We start from the raw sequence: 21,773 nt of genomic DNA, 5'->3' as shown, positions 1-21,773 counted from the left end.
AACTTAAATTTCTCACTTGCCTGTTACTTGTCCTAAGATGGGGGGACTGAAAAAGGATTGGCGTGGTGAGTAGTAGAGGGGTAGGAATGATACTGTACATGTGATTATTAACAAACCGTATAATGGTCATGAGTAAGCTTCTTGATCCCAAGTTTCTACCATTATTTCTTTCAAGTATAAAACGAAAGGCAGTTCAATTAAATATTGTTCAACTAACACATTTACACAAACTGTATTTACAAGAATCTACCATGTGACTAGCCAAAATTCCTCCCTGTTTAGTATTTTGCAAGGGGTAGGAACACTTGTTAAATAAACATCCCCTACTCCACTTCTTTTGGTTTGTCTTCAAAGAGAAATAGTCTTTTTAATAAGGTATCCCAGGTGCTAAAATTTAAGTGCCCCCTCTTTCTTCTGTTAGTCTAAGTTCTGAAAAGATAAAGACTCAACTGATATCCTGTTTTAAATTTTTTTAATTAATTAATTAATTTTTTTTTGGTGGTACGCAGGCCTCTCACTGTTGTGGCCTCTCCCGTTGCGGAGCACAGGCTCCGGATGCGCAGGCTCAGCGCCCATAGCTCAGGGGCCCAGCCGCTCCGCAGCATGTGGGATCTTCCCGGACCACGGCACGAACCCGTGTCCCCTGCATCGGCAGGCGGACTCTCAACCACTGCGCCACCAGGGAAGCCCGATATCCTGTTTTTTAAACTGAAGACTTAAGTTACCTATCAATCAATTATTTTCTGAGTTGAGTAGTCCTGATTGCTTTAGCCATCTCAAAAACCTTATTTTCCAAGTCCAAGATAATTTCTACAATATTTCTTTGGACTCACTTTAAAATTTCTTCTTAAATATAAGGTGTGAGAAGAATCTAAAACAGTTGCTACCAATGTCAAATATAAAGGGAAGATAATTCATGATTGCCATATATTTTACTTGTTAGAACACACTTTCATCTCTCCTTTCATTTAAACTAAAATTCAAAGGACATCAGAGTAATAATATTTGGCCTATAATTCAGTCAGACTTTTAATTTCTAATATATACAACTATTAGTTTTATTTTAGGCAGCTTTTTGGTTAAAAACAAAATAATAAGTAAAAGTAGATAAAATTCTTCATATATTGCTAACTAAAATAAGTACCTTTACTGTAGGAAAGCCTTGCTGTGTTCTGTCCTTTACTGAGCCACGACTACCCTCAGTTAGGTACCGAGCTCTGTGCTGGGTCTCAGGTTGTACAACTATCTTCAGCTCCTTTCCCTCACTTTTAACAGGATACTGTCCGCACAACATAGGGCTCTTCTTTACTCCAGTTCCTTTTTGGTTTTCCAATGTTCTGAGAAGTCAAAGCACAAAGTGGAAAAAGTATCAAAAAGAGTTTTCTACAAAAGTCATCTAAGATAAAGGAAGAAAGAGAATAGGCAATAACATTAAAAACAACTGATTATCTTACTGACAAAATAAAAGACAGCCTAAGGGACACTACATTCCATAAGTAAAGTATCTTTAAAACTTTTGTAATTAAAGAGAATGTATATATGTATATAACTAAGTCACTCTGCTGTATAGCAGAGATTGGCACAACACTGTAAATCAACTATACTTCAATTAAAAAAAATTGAAAATAAAATTTAGTGGTAAAGTTGGACAGGGATGACAAAGAATGCGTATGTGTGGCAGGAGGAAGGAAGACTGAATGCAATAAACCAAGAATAACAGGAAAGACAATAGCTAATGTCACTATAACCTTTCACATTGCACTTCATTCAAAATAAAGTTTAAAAATTACATATATGTGTGAGTGTTACCTAAAGCTACAAGATTACTATTATTTTCTAATAGGACTTACAAAGCAAAAGAAAAGTGGGGGTAGCACAAAGACACAAACAAACAAAAAAACACAAAAGGCCTTAAAGAAACTGAAGGAACATGTACATATTCTTTTGGATATTTTCCTTAGTACATCAAACTGAGAAAATTATACTAAAAAAAAAAAAATCAGTGATTCAATTTTAATTTGGAAATTAGCTTTACTCTAAACAATCTTTCTCAGAAGTTAAATTTTTCAGAGTACTTTAATTTGTGATTAATTAAATAATTAAAGCCCTCAGCATATAAAAAATTTATAATCTGTGCTTTACAGATAGGCAATCTAACTTATTTTTTTTAATTGGGTTTCTAATGTTTATTTGTATATTATGCATTTGCTATGCAGAATGTATGTTCAAAGAAAAATATTTCAAATGGTGGTTAGGACTTCAGGTCAACACATTTAATCTGAAGTACTGTATATATGTGATAAAAATAAATAGAAAACAATACTATTAGTTTAAAAATTACCTATGTATATTTAAAAATAGAGTCAGGGCCTATAATGCTTTCTGTATCACTTTCCCAGTCCTAAGTTTACACTCAAATTGAAAATAAAGGAGCCAAGAGATGACTGTGGACAAAATCCTGTCCAAAAGCAAACAGGTCCTAGGAGAAATATTATGACTTCAAACATAGAGGAGCAATGGTGGCTAAGCAGCCTTAAATCTAGCTCTAATGTTTACCTCTTCATTTCTAACCAAGTTGTTAACTCAGTCATCAATAATAAAGAGGGAAAAGGCTATGTTCTCAATGGAATTTTGGATTGGGGTGAATCCATGGCTAGGATGCAGTAAGGTATGCAGTTAGACTGACTGGGTGAGAGGAAGGGTTCTGAAGGGAAGTACTTTGCTCAATCATCTTCATATTCCCTAAACCTTGCACAATTCCTGAAACAAAAGATGCTGAAAAAGTATTTGTTGATGAAGGCAAACTTGTTGATGAAGTTTGACATAATTAAGTCAAAGATTACCTGTGTAAGTAATTTAAAAGGCCCTGGAAGAATAAATTCTATGAACAAAAGTATCAAGTCAAAGTCAGAACAAAGGGCAATAAATCCTATTTTTTCATCATTCTGGGTAGAAATTCAAATATTTGCACTGAATACAATGTGCAGTACTTTGCATACTATAATGATACTGTTTTATACTCATTAAAAAAAATCAAAGCAAAAATATTCATCTACTTAAGCTATGTAAAAACATTCTCTAAATATGCACTGAAAGGGACTAAAAGAAAAAACAGCAAAATCTAATAGTTGTATTGATTTATTAGATTATAGGTTATTTATTTTCTTCTATTTTTCTGCATTTTTCAAATGTTTGTAATTAATATCTATTAATTTTATAATAGGAAAGGGAACACTTTAGTCTGAAATATAAGGAAAATTTAGCATATCATTAATTTGGCAAGATGTGGCTTTTGTATTCATTTATGCTGGCCAAGCTAATATTTATGAGGGTAAATAGATGATATTGAGTTTTACTATTTCAATAAAACAAAATATTTCACTTGGGATGAAAATTTTAAGTTGATAAAGTATACACATTATGGCTTAAAGAAGAATAGCACATGTAATCAAACAATTTCTGAAATGATACTTTTAAAAGCCCTTAAAACTAACTTTATTCTCTAGACTTAAATGTAAAAATTGAATACATACATATTTAGATCCCTAGCTGTGTAAAACAATAAAAACATCAACTAATTCTTAGAAAAGCAGTCATTCAAATTATTAATTTTTAATGCATTATGGCTTAAGGAAAAAACAAGAAAATAGCAGCTAATTGTATGGGATTTTACTTCTAAGTGATTATCTAAAAAGAAAATCCACTGTCTTGGAATATTCTATTCAGAACTTAAAATGACACTAATTCCTTTGTGCTGTACATCCTTCTGGTTGCCTGTCACAAAAATAATTTTCACTATAAAATGCCTAAAACAGGTTTCACATGCAGGTGACATCATATCTTAATTTCTAGGAATATCTAAAGAGACATTGGCTACTGATTCTTAGGACATTTAGGTGAAGAATTTAAGAAAAATATGGCTAGGAATGTTTAAATACTGAGTAGTTTTTTAAAAATGATTTTGTTTTCTTAATAAACTCTTTCATATAACATTTTATTCATACAAAAATGCTATTTCCATCTTGAAGATCAATAAAAACTGCTGTACTCAACATGTTTGAGGGTACATTTTCTATAATTTAGCATTATATAAATAGAAATTTTATGGCAAAATTTCTTTCATGTTTCTAACATCTTCCTTATTGAAGAACATAGAACTTTAGTTTGAGATCCCCTTAAAAACTGTTTTCAAAGGCCTATTTTTCTATATTTATATATGGTTTTATCCTTTCCTTAATATAGTTCTTATAAATTCAAAGTTTAAACTTCTTCTATCATTTTCATATGCTAGTGTCAAATATTTTTCCATTACCTAAGAAGCTGGACATTTCTTCTGCTGCTTGATGAGTTTCTGTTCCATGAATTATTTCATGAGAGATTTTGTCTTGACAAATGTTATTATACTTTCCCTGGGTAACCTCAAATCATTTCTAAGATATATCTATCATACAAAAGCAGAAGCAGAAAAGATGTAGGTCAAGATATCTCTTTAACAGTAACTGCAAATCATGTGTGTTGACTAACTGTAAGTCAAAATTTTATTTGTTCTTCATTCTGAACTTTAACATTTATTTCAGTATAAAAATGAAAATCTCTCTTACGGAACTTAAAAAAAAAAAAACACTTTCTCCACAGAAGCCCGAATAAACACATACCTGTATTTAATGATAGACACATATGAGCCTTTTAAATCTCTGCTACTGCGTTTCAGAGCATTTTCTATAGATAACAGTTCTACAGATATGTCCTAGAATTGTTGACTCTGCTAATGGCAACACTTTAGGAAAGGGTATATGTTGTTTTCTTTTAGATAATTTCCTAATCTGGACTTTCTAAAAATGAAAAATATGTAAATGTGCGTTTTTATTTACTATTATCACCCCAAAGGAGTTTTAAATGAGAGTAGAGAAGAAAGTAGTATAGAATAATCATTACTTAAATGGTAGGTATTACTTTAAAAATATACTGAGAAAATATTTAAGGACAAGTTTAATACACATTAAGAATATTCTCTATAACTCTCAACCAGATTTTTAACTTAAAATATACCAATGATGTAATCAAATAGTGAAAACAATCAAAAGCATCTCCATCACATTCTGTGACAGCCTGAAATTGTAGGAGATCCTGGGTCAACTAAAGGACCATACATACCCTGCCACCCAAAAAAGTAATCTCTCAAGATCCAGTGAGTTAAATTCTATCAAACTATGCTGAATATACTGTAGGAAAATCTAATCAAAAGTCTAGAAATTAAATGTTACAATAAAAGTATTAAAGGAATCAGAAAGTTAAAAATAAGTCATAGTATTCTCTACTTCAGAAGTGAATATTCTATAATATAGCTATTGAAACATATTTAGTGAGTGTTGTGAACTGGCAGAGATGAATGAAAACTCAAACAGGCACCATGATCCTGGTTCTATCACCCTTTAGATATATAACCCAGAATCACAGAAAAAAAAAAAAAAAGTGATACATTTATTTTTTTAAAAATCCTGAATTGGCATAATATATTAAAGAAAAAGCTTAAAATAAATACATGAATCTAAGTTGAGAATCAAACTATCAATTTAGTTTTTCTTGTTTTCATCAAATAAAAGAAAAAAGGGAAATAAAGACTAAAATCTTCACAAAAATGGAAAATGACTGAATCATTTGGGGAGACAACATGAAAGGGAATACAAACTAGCCCTCTGTAAATGTTTGTTTTAGCTGGAGTCATTGCATCACTAGTTATTTCTATGAATAAAAATATTTTAAAATTCTTTTAAAGTATAAGTCCATTTGAAATTAAAAAATTATTTCTAAACAGATTATTTTCATTTTCTACTAAATCTTACCCATACTAAGATAACTATTGGTAAAATCTACTGGTATTTTATTTTCTTCTCTAGTGAAACCTGATAATTTTAAGTTAAAATTTTCATGTTATTTCAATGATAAAACTAATATCTTTGCTTTAGATGCAAACTTGAGCTGAGCAATTAAGAAAAATGAGGAATGATTTATTTTTTTGTTTTGCATAATGGTGAGAGAACTTTAAAAAAATGTGAATACCAACCCATTTCCTGCTTTTGAGTTGCCTTTGTTGTCCGTGGTAAGCTGAGAAAGCACATAGTGAGGTGCTTTGGCACTGTCGGCATCAAATATATCCATATTAGACTCTTCACAATCTCGTCGTTTGACCCCCGGCCTCTGCTTTGGATTTCGTTTTCGTGATTTACGAGGTACCTCAGTGTTATCATTGTAGGAACTGGTGCTCATGTTACTGAAGTTGGAGGGGGAATCCTCCATCCACATACTGCAGCTCTGCTCAGATTCCAATCCACACCCCTCATCCTGGCAGGACATCCGACTGTTATCCAGCAAGTCCTCAGGTGGTGGTGAGATGTACAAGACTGTGTGCCTCTTCGGTGTTGATGGATGCTGCTGAACTGTGTTACTGGTTAACTGCTTTTCACTTACCCCTCGGTTACTTACCCCCAAGGCTGAGGAGCAGCTCTCCACTTGCATAGCCTTGCTGTCGGTGACTGAGGTAGAATAAATGGTAGGGCTGGAAGAGGTGGTAAAGGAGCTGCAAGCACCGCCCATGGAGGAAGAGGAGGGAGCTGAAGAAGCATCTGCAGTGTACAATTTAAGAGTAAATACACTATACATGTTTTCACCTATGCTGGCTAGCAGTCCCATTGAAAATGTGATTTGTGAACTGATTGTTTTTCCCCAAAATGAATAGTTGGAATTTGGTTAAGTTTTAGAATATAAATGCTTCAAGCAATACAAGGCCTAAAAAATGCAATTTTTAAAAATGCCCAAATAGCATTATTTTACTTGTGTTATAATTGATAGATTTTTTAAAATCTAATTTAATGTTTTAAGCTGTAAAGCAAAAACAAAGCTTTTATTGCCTCAGCTGGATAGTTCCACTGAATTTTAATCATTTAAAATAATAAAAAAAAAACCCCAATATGAAATATATGCTTGTGGTCCACATTCAATGCCAATTAAATAATTCATTATAGAATTTGAAAAGTGGGACTGTGCTTAGCCACAAAATATTAAAATAAGTTTCTAACCTATGAAGCAGAGAACTACAGGTCATTTTTAATGCAGACACTCCCTGCTTCAGAGGCAAATCCTGGAATAAAAATATGAGAAAATAAATGAGAAAAGAGCTGCTGATTATTCCAGATATCAATTATAAAATGAGAAATAAATAGAAAAAATATATAATCAACTGAATTGGAGGCAAAATGGAACTGGTACCGTCACTATGATTGTTTTAAAATCTACAAGAATAAAAGTGAAAAAGGTTTGATTTGGAACATGCTGGGCTGTAGAAGATAAGCAAGTTAACCACTGAGGGTCTCCAGAAGTTGGAAGTGGCAGTTCAAAACCATGATCTCTAAAATAAATAAATCCACCCTTTATCGCAGAATGAAAAACAGAAGAAGGACGTATTATTGGATGGATTTTTCTTATTGGCAATTGGTTACCACTGTCCATTTCCTCTCTCTTTAAAAGGCCTCCTTGATTTTAACTATTAAGGGAATTTCTTCAGATGAGTTAACAGTAAATTTTATTGGCTGAAGTCTAACAAAAAAGAGTTAAACAGAAAAAAATCTCTGGAGAGAACCAGAATTAGTTCTTATAAAAAGGTTTTTTATAAAACCATTTACCTATTATGCCTAACAAAAAAAGTCAAAAGTAGATCTTTTCAAAATGTGTGGCAACTGGCATAACAACTCATTGAAAAATGCTACTACTAAACCCTTAACAACATAATATCAAGAGGCACACTAATAATGTTAAAGTTGGAAGTTATCAGTCCTATACAATTTTATCTTGTATAAGATAAGGAAAGGTTTACAATCATAAACACATACAAAAATGAAAATAGGTAACGTGACAGACAACTAAAAATATGTTTAAATCTAAAATTAATTTTTATCTATAGCCATGTATGCTACTGTTTTAAAGTGGTGTAATATGATAAACTTAAAACTGTGATGTGCAGTTACTGGAATTGCAACATCCACATCAATTATATAAAGAGTGAAATGTCAGAATGCCAATGTTTCGATAATCAAAAGCCAAGTGCCAAAGATCTATTTTTAAATTGAAAACATGCACCAAAACACTTAAACCATTTGAAAGAACTAAATGCACCCACAATTTTTCATTGCTGTCAAGGCTGAAGAGCACAGTTATTAATATTAGCCATCAATAATGAAATCTACATAATGCCACATGGAAAGATTTTTCTCAACTACCATGAGTTAAAGCACTTAGAGCATTTAGATGATACCAGTTCCATTTTCCAGTTTGTATCCTTGTCAAATGCAGTAGCTGAAATTGGAAAATTCAGTCACTTTAAACTGCATTCCAATTTAAAGAAAAATTTTTATCAATTTCGTATCATGCATTAATGCAATGTTTTCTTAGTAAATAAATATTTTAAAAGATTTGTAAAAACTACAAAATCTAGATACTAATGTCAGTGACAGTTTAGGAGCTGATTTGTAGCCACTTTGGGTTTAAATAACAAGGTTTTTCCTTATTTTTTGAAAAATATTACAGAATTCATTTTAGAAAAAATAGAGAAGGTATTATGTCTAACATTCCTCCATCTGTTCCAACTATTGGCAAAAAAGAAACTAAACTTTTTGTGTGTATGAGTCTATGTTCATCATTTTCAGAGAAATACAAGTATGCAGCATGCAGTATTTGCAGTGGAACACACAAAGCATGCAGCATGAATTCTGTGAACTTGTATTTCTATAAAGCAGCTTTCCCCCACCCACTCTTTTTGAATCTAAGTACCATGCATATGAGAATGCAGAATATGAACATCTCAGGGATCCCTGTCCATGACAGACGGAAAGTTAGGTGAAATGTAATCATGAACTCAAAAGCAAGTTATATATTTATGAATTTAATATGCAAGCTATAACCTAGCATTGCTCTTTGAAGTATGTGTGATTTTATCTTGCAAATCTTATTTAAAAATCATGGTTATAAAACCCAATTGATTTAACTGTACGTAAATATCTGTTCTGGGACAGGTATGCCAAACTGTGATCTCATACCCTACATAAGTTAAAATATTCTATACATTTTCCTTTGACACCTAACACACATTATGAATATTTTACCTGCAGTTTCCTGGATATACTTACTAAATAAAAAAGTTCATTAGCACAAAACTATAAAGCTGAAAACATAAACTCTGTCAAAAGACAGTAGTATCATTTAATTTTAAAAAATTACTTTTTAAAGGTTACCTCAGTTTGATCCTAAATTACAAAGGTTCTACTCATTTTAAGAATACAATGAATATAAGACAAATTTTTTTAAACTATAAAACTCTTTACAATAGTATCATTATCCCTCTGATGATGATGAAAATGGTGTATAAAACCCTTCACATAAGCATGTTACATTCTGGTTAGCAAGACATCACCTAAGTGCATTAATAATGCCAGGTGAGGTGGTGAAGTAATAAGGGATAAGAACTATGGGCCTCTAGAGAGTATGGACAACATCTTTCTCATCTTAGACCCTCCTGACACCTAACATACTATGACTTGCATGTAGTAAAAATTCAATTTTTTAATTAAATTGATTTATGAGAAGCCAATATTTGATATGCATGATGAGTTACATTAAAGTTAAACTGGTAAATAAATGTACCAATGTGTTCATAATGGACACATTATCAGGTCAAAAAAAAAAAGATTTATACCTTGCTATAATAGCATTAACTTATACAGGGAAGGTTCAGAAGTAACTTAAGAGTTTAATGGTAACTACTCACTATTTCTACAAAGAATGTGCTAATAACTTTCTTTCTTGAAACATACATAAGCCAAATTACCTACTTGTGTATTAATCCATAAATTCACTAAAAATAACAAATTCTTAATATTATCTATTAAAAAGTAAATGCATAACATAATAGCAAGAACATTTTAGATTTCTAAACAGTAATTTGTCATTTCTAAGCATTCCCAGAAAAGCACAATGAATTCCTGGGAATATTAGAAATGTTCTTAAAATATTTACAAAAACGTTTTAATCTATATATTATTAAATTTCAAGAAATAGCTTAACTGACATTCCATAGAATTAAAATGCTAATGTAATCCTGCCTCTTCTATATATTCCTTTATAAACAAAATATGCTAACTACCCCTCCCATCCCTTTTTGGGTTTGAATGCCCATCTTTATCTGTTAGGAATGTAGAGACTATGTTTAATTGCTGCTTATTAAAATAAAAAACTCCAGCATAAAAATGTTTTAATAATTGCTTTTATTTTCTCACCAAGCAGAACAGTCATAATGTATTCTTTTTATAACCTTATAATTTATTTGTTTTTTAAATCCCTTACCAATCCTTCATAAAGTTGAAAGTTTCTTCCTCTTAAAATTATTTACTCACCTAAGTAATGTGTGAATAAATTTTTATTATTTCTTTTATGAAAAAACTTATCTTTGAACTTAAAAGAATTTTTTTTTTTTTTTTTACTTTTTAAAGAGTTTTCTTTCTTTCTTTTTTTTTTTTTGATGTGGACCATATTTTAAGTCTTCATTGAATTTGTTACAATAGTGCTTCTGTTTTATGTTTGGGGGTTTTTTTGGTCACGAGGCATGTGGGATCTTAGCTCCCGGACCAGGGATCGAACCCGCACCTGCACTGGAAGGCGAAGTCTTAACCCCTGGACTGCCAGAAAAGTCCCCAAAAAGAATTTTATTTTTCCATAGCTTTTTCTGTGACCACAGAGAGCACAGCAACACCAAAGAGAAAACTGATAGACCATTTTTATAACTTACTGACAGAAATTTATAATCTCAAAAGAATAATTTTTAAATTTATAAGAAAAGCATCACATCTATAGTATTCTATATCTAAACATAAAAATTTCAGATTTGTTAGATTTATTAATTGGCAGTAGCCAATTACTAGGCCAAATGCCAGTAATGATGGTGAACTTAAACTGTATATTTGGCTTCTTTCAAGAACTGATGTAATCATTAAGGTTCACTATGAATATTCAAAGCACTTGGGATAAAAAGAATAGCAGATAATATCTTCCTGGATATTACAGAATTTGCAAGTACAGTTTACCCTTGAACAACACAGGTTTGAACTGCGTGGGTCCACTTATTCACAATTTTTTTTTTAAATACATACATACTACAGCACTAGGCAACTTGTGGTTGCTTGAATCTGTGGATGCAGAGCCAAGGATAAGGAGGGCTGAGTGCAAAGTAAGTAATACATGGATTTCTGACTGTGCTAAGGGACAGTACCCCTACCACCCTTGACCCCGTGTTGTTCAAGGGTCAACTATATTATTAATTTGATTGGAAAGATGAAAATGGAGTTTTAAGTGGTACCACATAGAGAAACCCATGTAGTTTATATACTGCTTTCTTAAACTGTATTTTAAAATTAAGAACCATTAGTTCTAGATTTGTAAATGAGAAATTATTTAAATTAGCATTATCATTTTAGTGCTTTAAATACCATAAAAAAGAGATGATACTTTATGTGGAACTAACTCAACTTTTAATAGAAACCTTTGAAATTAGAAACATTCTTTAAAGTCCTCAAAAGAAACAAATACCTTTCACTGATTTAAAAAAATATGACAGAAATGACATTTAACTAAGCTTCCAAGATAAAAATGTGGTCCCTAGCATTTAAATATGCACTTATATTTTATAACTTCTCAACATCAGTGCAAAATCAGTTGAGTTACCTTAAAAAAGCCGTAAAAATTTGCAAGTGTGCTAAGTGAACCAATAGTGGAACGGAGAGGGAGTAAACTACTGACTGTTCAGAAAATAATAATAAAAATCAACACAGGTCATTTGGAAACAATTTCTGGTCTAAAACCCTTACTGTTCAGTCTCAGTAATTCTTTTTAAGTATTTCCATTTTTCTTACTGGTAACAATGACTTCAAATCTAAACATTTGTCTGATAAAAGTCACCAGATACAAGAATATATTTTCAGATCAAAGAAGAAAGATATTGAGAGAAAAAAATTATAAGGCCAACATTCATGTTGCCAAGGGACTGAAAAATCTAGAACACACAAAGTGGCTGCAAACCTGCTTTGTCAACACCTTACATGCCAACCTTCGTTTTCTACTTTTCTTCTTCTTCTTCTTATAATATTAAGGTAAAGTTTAAAACTTTACAAAAAAGTTTTAGTTTCAATCAGTATCAATCCACTATTTAGAAACAAAAAAAGAAAGGAAGGAAGGAAGAAAGAAAGAAAGAAAAAAGACTTAAGAAGAAGTCTGAAAACGAGACCGACCTATACCCTGGGTGAGATTGGATGGGTTAAATGTCTCTGGCACTATTTGTCTTCACTATTGACAGACACTGTCACACAACCCACCACACGATGCCTGTCTCTGAATGGCGAAGCTAGAATGCAAGTTAAGTGTATTAATAGAAAAAACAACTAGCATCCCAGCATATAAAATAAGCAATCCAGATTACTTTACCAAAAAACAAAAATAAAAACAAAACAAAAAAAACCAAAATTGTAGGGTCGATCATTTAATTTACATGTTTAAAACAGTTCTAATTTCCCATTTGTACTTTTCCCACCCAACATAGGTTTACATGCTACTATAAGCAATGTTTTAAAACAAACTTTAAAAAATTAAATTATTAACATCCAAATAAATGCATGTGGGTAAATTTCTTATTCAAAATTTTTGTTAACTCATATTCACCAATTTGTTCTCCTGTTTACTAATGCAATCTAATCCATAAGCCAGAATGTTCTCTCTAGGTGTTTTTAAACTATGCCCTTACCCAAATTCCCTTAAAGAGTATACGACGATATGTTCTGACCAATACACTCAAGCACTAAAAAATATATACATTTTACCAGCAAAAGAGTAGTTTCATTTCTCAGGCCAACTTCCAAACACTTCCTCATCACCCCCCCCTCCAAAAAAGTTACTAATTTACACTTTTTAAAAAGATTCTTGGCCATGCCGTGCAGCATGGGATCTTAGTTCCCTGACCAGGGATCAAACCCTTGCCCCTGCATTGGAAGTGAGGCATCTTAACAAATGGACCACCAGGGAAGTCCTAATTTACACTTTTAAATTAGATATGTTACTGTGCATAAAACGTTTGATCCTAGAGGCTCTATTTAAAAAAAATAATTAGCACTATTGCTGAAGCTGAAGGGGTGGTTACTGATTTACTAGAGACCATCCTTCTCTCCTTCAGTCCATCAAACTGCCAGTCATAGTTCTAATACTACACAATAATTACTCTCCCGCTTTTAATCTAAATTCTCCTAAAATAATTATTTTTATCTTGTCTGAGTGCCATTAATAAACATTCACAGAGTATTTATTAAAGAATGTTTCCTAAAAAATAAAATGCTTACAGAATTTGTAAGTCTCCTGACACTGAGAGCAATGTTTTAAATATATATTTTATCCTATTCAACCCTAAGTATTTAATCACAGTGTAAAATAGGTACTAGGTACATATTACACAATCTGTTTTTTAAATCCTTTCCTCTTGGAAGACAAAGATGCTTTCTATCATCCAGTGATTTAAGTACTACAGGGTAGCATCAGTCATTGATACTGGGTGGAGACCAAAAATCCCAGAAAGAATCCTCACTCTCAAATAATTTAAACACAAAAGGGAATAACTATACTAGCTGATGACTACATTTATTGTTGTCAAAGACCCCAGGAAGAACAGGGTTTTTTAAACAAAAAGACAGCAATTATACTACTTGAAAGGTAATGTTTACTTTAAGACAAAAAGAGAGATTACCACCACATTAACTTAAGAACTGGAGAGAAAAAAACAGTTCTGAGGGATGCTATTTGAAGGTCACTTCAATGCTTTATCATATAATACCTTTTAAAATAGTTTAAATTAAATAATAAAGTCATTCCTATCAACTCTAGTCCAATGTCTTCATATTTCTTCTTTTTCAGAGGTGACCAAAAAAGGGAAAATAGTATTTGTATCATTAAAATCTTCTGATATAATAATTCAGAATGGTTTTACAACTGGATCTGGATTACAGTGTACATTAGATCCAATTGTAGATAAAATGTCTAGACAAAAAACAGAAGTCATAAATTGCTCTACTAGAAGTTTTGATAATTGATCACACAACTTTATCATTTCATTTTTTAAAAAGTGGGAAGAGAATTCTAGGAAGAATACTTCATCAGTCAACTTTGCAGAATCATCCCTTTGGGAAGTGTCTGTTCTCCCTATGATTCATCATCCTCTAGCAATGCTTCTTTTATTTACAAGGGCTCCTAGTGAGAGTGTCAACATTAAAGAGTAAGTCAGAAAGGAAATCCCATGGCCCATGTGTTGTCTGATATGCAAAACTTCAAAATGAGGTAAAAAACAGACTGAGAATGGAAAGAAAGAAGCAAAATAAAGCTAAAAAACTTGTTTTTATAAAAATAAGATCTATTTTTTAAAACCTTACTAACAAATGAAAGGAGAAATCCATGTGGGAGGGAGGTCAATGTTTACCGAACGATCACTGATTATCAGGCAGTATTAAGTATTTTACATATTTACCTTCATAATAATCTTAAGAAAAAGTTGTTGTTACTGTCTACTTACAGGGGTAATATGAGAAATTTACTGAACTTCCACAAGGTTCTGTCTATATGATAGAAATGATATGATAGCAATCAGATTCAAATTAGGTCTTTATGATTCCAAAGCTCATGCTAATTTTATTATATTTCACATATGGGAAAAGAGAAATAATGTCATAGAAACAGGTGAAGTCTTTTGTTGTATCCTACCCTAATCAATTCCCCTCACTCCAGTCCCAGCTGGAGTGTTTTTATACAACTTTATTACTATTATTTATACAACTAATTATTATAAAACAATTAGTTATGGCAATACTTTTTGCTTATTATCAATCTTATTGGTAGCATAAAAAAAGTAAGCCTACTTCTGTGCATTAATTTCTTAATGTGAAATTCTACAAAACACATAAACAAAAAAAGAAATTGTGTCTATTTGATGTATGTAATTTGTCTATGAATGGCTGAGAATCTGTGTGCAGTTTTAAAATGCTATTCTATAGACTCAGGTAATATAAAAATCTGCTTATTCTACCAGAAAATGAAAAAACCACAATATTTATAAAAGTTGCTAAAAATTAGCAAGAGGACCAAAAAAGGTAAACATTTAGGGAATAAACCATTAATAGGCCATGTGTACTTTCTGTCAGTGAAAATGTATAATATGGATAGTCTCCTGAATTGGTAACTGTTTCTGAATTAACCATTATGGCCCAAGTTTGCTGATGCTCTCCATTCTAATAACGCAGATGTTAGTAGTACACATCTATACATACGTACATACACACATATTTCTATATGTATAAATGTATGTATTTAGATTTACTATGTAATTTTAAAAGTCAGAATGAGGAGAAAAGTTTTTAAACATGTTGTTACTTCAACGTGTTTGTAGCTAGGATCTGACTTCCTTCTGGAAGTGGTCCAGTTTTCTAGGAAAAGTAGGAATGACCATATGGAATAACCAAGATCAATTCACACTTCAGCTCACAACATCAATATGTAGGTTACATAGGTGAATTACTTTTCCTGTTAATGGGCTTTGGGTTTAATCTTCGGAATATATACTACATAAATGGCCCAAATTCTGAAATATGTTAACCTAGTTAGCCCAGGAGAGCAGTCAAAGGCAAATTTGCTCCTTAAATTTAGTCAACTCAAGAAAATAAGAATTACATAACTGCAAGTATCTTCTAACACTAGTAAACAAGTTACAATAAATTCAATGGGCTAAGTACTCTGTTACTGTAAATAACTTTTATAAACAATTTATATTCTTCTAGAAATAATATTCCTATTTTTTAGATCCTGAAACTTGCAGAGGAGAATGAGTATGGCTTTTTCAACTCAATGTCCTACACACTGCCTAGTCCAGGATCTTGTGTTTCCCTAATTGAAGTGACAGAACATTATGCTAAATTCCCTAAAGTACAATGGCAAGGAGAAAAGAACTTAGACCTTAGTGGGAAAGAAGAGAGGTGTCTTGTGCCTGGAAGGATTGAGTTATGATATGATATGATGGACGGATCATATATATATGATATCCATATCCATACCATATGATATGATATGGATCATATGGATCACTTCATGTAAATTGTAAAGTACAATTCCTATCACATAGTAGGAACTCAAAAATGATAGCTTATATTTTCTTCAACTCAATTTTTGTATAGTTTTGCTGTTATGGATGGTCTACAAATTTCTATGATTTTAATTTAGGTGATTAAGGTGTCTGAAGTATTGGGATAGCCAAAAAGTTCATTCGGGTTTTTCTGTAACATCTTATGGAAAAACCTGAATGAACTTTTTGGCCAAACCAATAAATTAAAGCATAGCTGTTCTTTGATTATAGGACATTATTTAGTTCTCTAGTGTCCCCTCCTATACTATAAATAGCACACAGTTAAGTTCTTTCAGTATAGAAAATACCTGTTAGGTACTTGCTGTAAGCATAAAATTCAAAGCACTATTTAATAAGTCTCTTCCAACAGAAAAGTTTATTATATGGATCACTTCATGTAAAATTATTAACTTTAATTACAGCCTTTAAAAACTTTTGTATGTGCTTTATTAGTGTATATACCTATACATGTTAAAAACTGCTACCAAGTATTCATGTACTGAGATATTATTTCTAAAGAGGACTAATATATAATTCCTGAAAGTAAAATAACAACTTTATGAAAACAACAAAAGAATTACTAACTAGTTATTCTTAAGATTCTCTGGCTGAATTATAAAACCTATGGTTTGATTAATTCATTGTTTATTTCAAGAATTAGAATTAAAACATTTTAAAGAAACCTGAAATAATTACCCTAGCAAAATATTTTGATATAAACTAATAAACATGATGCTACATCCCAAGATGAGGACAAATAGAATTTAGGATAGAACAAGAAAATAATTTGATTTCTTAAAATGAAGAGTAAAGTTTATTGTTCACTTCTGTGAAAGACTCCCTATTTTAAATAAATTAAGACAATCTAAGGATAAAACTGTAAACATGTAAGTAGATTTTTAAAAATACTTGATTGGTATGTGAATTATATCTCAATAAAGCTGTTATTTAAGAAAAATATCTGCCATATCTCTTTTCAAAAATCCAAAATTCTAGTGTAACTGTTTTAGTTCTCCTTAATAATACTTCTTATATTTTAGTTCCTTCCAACCTATACTGTAGGATTAAAGAAACAAACAAAAAGAATCCTTTCACAACTTTCATTTCTTCTTGATCAACTCCTTATTTTGCCAGAATTTATCAATTCATGTAGATAACTTTTTTTTAGTAAGTGATAATTTTTAAATTTATTTATTTATTTATTTATTTGGGTCTTTGTTGTGGTGCACTGGCTGCTCTAGTTGCAGTGAGTGGACTCTAGGGTGTGCGGGCTCAGTAGTTGTAGCACGTGGCCTTAGTTGTAGTATGTGCGATCTTAGTTCTCCCACCAGGAATCGAACCCTGGGCCCCCTGCATTGGGAACGAAGAGTCTTAACCACTGGACCACCAGGGAAGTCCCTGGATAACTTTTTTGTGTTAGGAAAACAGTCTCTGTCTTAATTACTAAGAACCTACAATATTCTTCAGAAAGTCTGTACTTCTAAAACTTTTATTCATTTATATATTGAACCTCAAACTCCTAAGAAACCTTCTAGTGCGACAAAAACAGATGCCTTTTAAAAATGGGGAAGAGTACAGATTTCAGACTGTTGATTTCCAACTACACCTCCCAGATTGTGACACTTGGCCCTATGGAGAGGGGAGGAGTTGTAAGGAAGTAAACCTCTCCCCCATTCCCAACTCTGGGTCTTACCAGATAAAAGATGTTATTAATGAGAGTATGTAAAAGTGTGAATAGTGTAGAAGCAGAAAAAAGGTTTAAGAGACATTCTTTTTACCCAGTATTCTGGATTGTGGATTAGCAGCATCATGTTTACTCATTCCTTCAGTAATACATAAAGGGAAAAAAATCTAGATTGGCGAATCTGAGAAACACATTTTTAATAATTAAATAATTTAAAATGTACATGAACACCTATATGCCCAGCCTCTAAATTTTAAAATTTAAATTGATTTAGAATTTGTGAAACACAAACCTTTATGGCAGAACTAGAAGTCTGTTCCCACCAGGCCCTCATACCTGATAGCAGCCAATCCGGCTCCTTCAAAACTCTGAAGAATTAACTACATCAAGAGTCATCATTTTTATGCATTTCATATTTAAACAGCAAATGCTATAGATTAAAAAAAAATCAAAGAAGTCTAAATTAATGTATCTTTCCCTAAACATCTAGTCTTTTGGCCAGGAAACACTGAATAACTGGTAAGTTACTCCAAATCTCTTTGACATCTATGTCACTAAGGACATTAATATGTCAAATAAAAAAAGCAACTCTAATTATACATACTAACTGATATCCCTACTATAACTATTCTGCAATTTAAACTCTCTTACCTATAATGTTACATGACAAAGACTCTATTCTACCAATAAGACATTAGAATTCTAGAATAAGACTATGTTGGTTAAAAGTAAACATGTGTAAAAAAAATTACAAACGACTTGGTTTTAGATCGTAGAAACTTTGTGTGTGTGAATATATGAAAATTATCAAGGTCACCTCTTTACTCTCTTCACAATCTTTACAATGTCAATAACTTCTTGATCTAATAAGAATTCATTACTTCAGAATACTTCCTTTGGTTAATTCTTATTTTCATGATTTTTCAACTCAAAGCCTTCATTCAAATTTATCTGGAGAGGATTATGGAGGGAGGGAGGGAAGGAGGGACCTTCAACATTCCATTAGTGACTCAAATTCAAAAACTTTCAATATTTATATATAAAAACTTCTAAAACTGAGTTTGGTATTATTTCAAAGGAAGTGTCGTTCTTTTTCCAAACCTAGCTAACATTTTTTCAGCTTTTAAAAGGAACTGGATCTACTGTCAACAGATGTTAAAAAGCACAGAAGAAACAGACTTTTAGTTCTATACAGATTCAACATGTCTTTAAACAAATCTCAAAAGATACAAAAGAAATCAGTTAGTCAATTTCTACCTGTGGATTTAAAGTGAAATATTTCATTAAAATTAAAAACTATATATTTTATTATCTGATACTATTTTAAAACTAGATTAAATATTTAAATTCCAGAAAAAATATTCAGTGCATATAAAGTGAAACCAGGTCATCTTAACAATTCAATTACTAAAATGTTCACAATTAAATCCACAGAATCTGTTAGAAAATGTCTGGCAACACATGAACAGTGAGCAGGGCTGGTAAGTTTCTTGGCCATGTTTAAAGTTTTCCTGCCCTCAACCAGGAAGGCTGCATATTGCACTATACGGCTCAGGGGAAAGATTGGTACACAAGGTTAACTGGACTTAGGTTAATGCAAATAAGAAAAGTACCCAAAGTTCTATTATAGTACCAATATCCTCATTTAAATCACAACCTTCCGCTTCACTGTTCTTTTTGAAACAAAAAGAATTTACTGAAAACAATGTTTTGATGGATTTTAAGTACCATTTTAAAAGATGAGAGGTATCATATTAGGCAAGAGACCTCTAATTAGTAGGATAGATTAAACTTCAGAGTATATATATGTAATTTTCTAACTTTTTTAAAACACCAAACACACTTAGTAGTCTATAAACCCAACTAAAAAAAGAATTACAGTTGGGCAATATAATATTACTGAAAGCATTCTTTATTAATTTACCACTAATCAAGACATTTTTCAATTAGCTTGTCTGTCAATCTTGTAATTCAATCAAAATTTGAACCAATTTTATATAATTATAAAGTGTATGATTTGAGAGCTGATTAAAAATAAACTTGATAAATTTCAAACATTACTTTCCATACTTTTTCACTGATATAAGAAAATGTCTTTATATAAACATTACATTCAAATCTTCCATTTACTTTCAACTGAATTTAAAATAAGTATAAAGTCACATATGTTTTTAAATGTAGGGAAAAGGTTATAGTAACATGCTACAAACAGAAAAGACACTTGAGTGCTTGAGTCCTTTTTTCAGATTATACAAAATAAAACATTTTCCCCTTTGAGCAAATTTTTTAAAATAATTGTTTTATAGAGACTCAAATATAATTTTCTACCCATAGCTTGGTATTTATAATAACCTTTTTATGTGCAGTGAACAAAAAAACTTTAAACTTGTTCCCATAGTTGAAGATAAGGTCCATTCTGGGAGATGGCACTAATAGATGTGCCAACGTGAAATTTTAAGAAATAACAGTTGTATCAAGAATATTGTATACTGAAAGTTTTTAATGTTAAAAGTATGTAGTTTAAAACCTCCTAAAACAAACCCTCAAATCACACTCTTTGATATGAATTTTGCCAGCACTGTTCATGTTGACCAGATAATACTTTTTCTTTTAAAAGTAAAATGAAATGCATACCAGCAGCAACTACAGCTGGAGGAGGCGAGCCTGCCTCACCACCACTTGTCTGACTCATTGATGCTACAGATGGTTCTCTAGATGGAGGTAACTGTAACTCCTTTGGGAGAAGATCATAGACAGATTCTGTTGGGGGAAAGGGAAAAAACTTTTTTTAAAAGGAGTATAAGTCAATAACCTAATTATGAGCACAAAATTAATGTCTTTTCACTCATAAGAAGAACTATATTATTCATACACATACACTAAACTTCATGTAACTACTGTTGTAAAAATTATTAGCAAATATTTTTCTATTATATACTTTTATTGAACTGAATAATGAATTTTCCATTCATTCTAACCCCTGTTTTCTTCTTGGTTTTATCCCTCATGCTTACGATGATCTACAGAAAAAGTTATTGAAATTTTAAAACTGTATAAAACTAGACAGAAGAGATGTCAAATAACCCAAGATGCTCCAATATCTTCCTTTGAAAAAAAAAAAAAAAAAGAGCATAACTTATCATCCTTTACATATGAGATGGCATGTACTAGTGTATATCAGCTTTAAATTGGCTTCTCCAATTAGACCAATCGTCTACTGCTCTTTTACTCAGCACCTTTATCAAACATTTTAATTTGCTATCATAATGCATTTTTCCCTCCTAAAGAAGAGAAAAAGAGAAATGTTATGGCTCAAGGAACTACTTCTTACTCTGAGGTATCTCCAACTCTAGAAAGGCACAAGTATAGGATACTCTTAAATCACTAAGCACAAGTGCCTATATTAGATTATGATTACTTTTCTATCCCAGATTAAAGAGTACTGTATCTTTTTAATATATTTTATAATATTCTAATTGTCCATAAAATCAAATTTACATCTACTATTTAAAAATTGTTTTATAGTTATTATTACATGGTTTTTGGACAGAAATAATTATCAAGATATCCACTAAAGGTAGTAGAATCAATGTTGGAAGAAACTTCAAAAGACCAGTTATAATCATATGTCTATTTTCTAAAGAATCGAGGCACAGAGTTTAAGGGACCTGCCTAGTATTCTAAGAAAAGCAACATTCCAACTATTAAAGAAGATTATTAACTATTTGTACTAAGTGATTAAAAAAATAAAGGTAGCACTGTAAGACATTTTATCCTTGGTAGCAAACAATACTCTCAGTTAACTGATTACTGAATTCATAAATACTTTGATCCTCCCAGTTA

At 31.5% G+C, this 21,773-nt stretch overlaps 1 protein-coding gene across 11 annotated transcripts in view; it reads right to left on the bottom strand.

Moving 5' to 3' along the window:
• Nucleotides 1–21,773, bottom strand: part of NFAT5 (nuclear factor of activated T cells 5) — a 132,764-nt gene that overhangs the window by 39,201 nt on the left and 71,790 nt on the right. For 5 of the 11 annotated variants that reach the window (XM_060000223.1, XM_060000224.1, XM_060000225.1 and 2 more), the window contains 3 exons: nucleotides 20,565–20,690; nucleotides 6,065–6,623; nucleotides 1,145–1,337 (listed from right to left, as the gene is read on the bottom strand). In XM_060000223.1, coding sequence (XP_059856206.1) covers nucleotides 1,145–1,337; nucleotides 6,065–6,623; nucleotides 20,565–20,690 — 878 coding nt within the window. Of the gene's footprint in view, nucleotides 1–1,144; nucleotides 1,338–4,312; nucleotides 5,426–6,064; nucleotides 20,691–21,773 lie in introns of those variants that run through there. The other 6 variants (XM_060000233.1, XM_060000232.1, XM_060000230.1 and 3 more) reach the window with 6 other exon arrangements.

Source organism: Delphinus delphis, chromosome 20 (assembly GCF_949987515.2).
Source record: "Delphinus delphis chromosome 20, mDelDel1.2, whole genome shotgun sequence".
In the NCBI taxonomy this organism is placed as follows: Eukaryota; Metazoa; Chordata; class Mammalia; order Artiodactyla; family Delphinidae; genus Delphinus; species Delphinus delphis.
The sequence above is the reverse complement of the archived record's forward strand: the minus strand, read 5'-3'. Positions and strand labels throughout refer to the sequence as shown.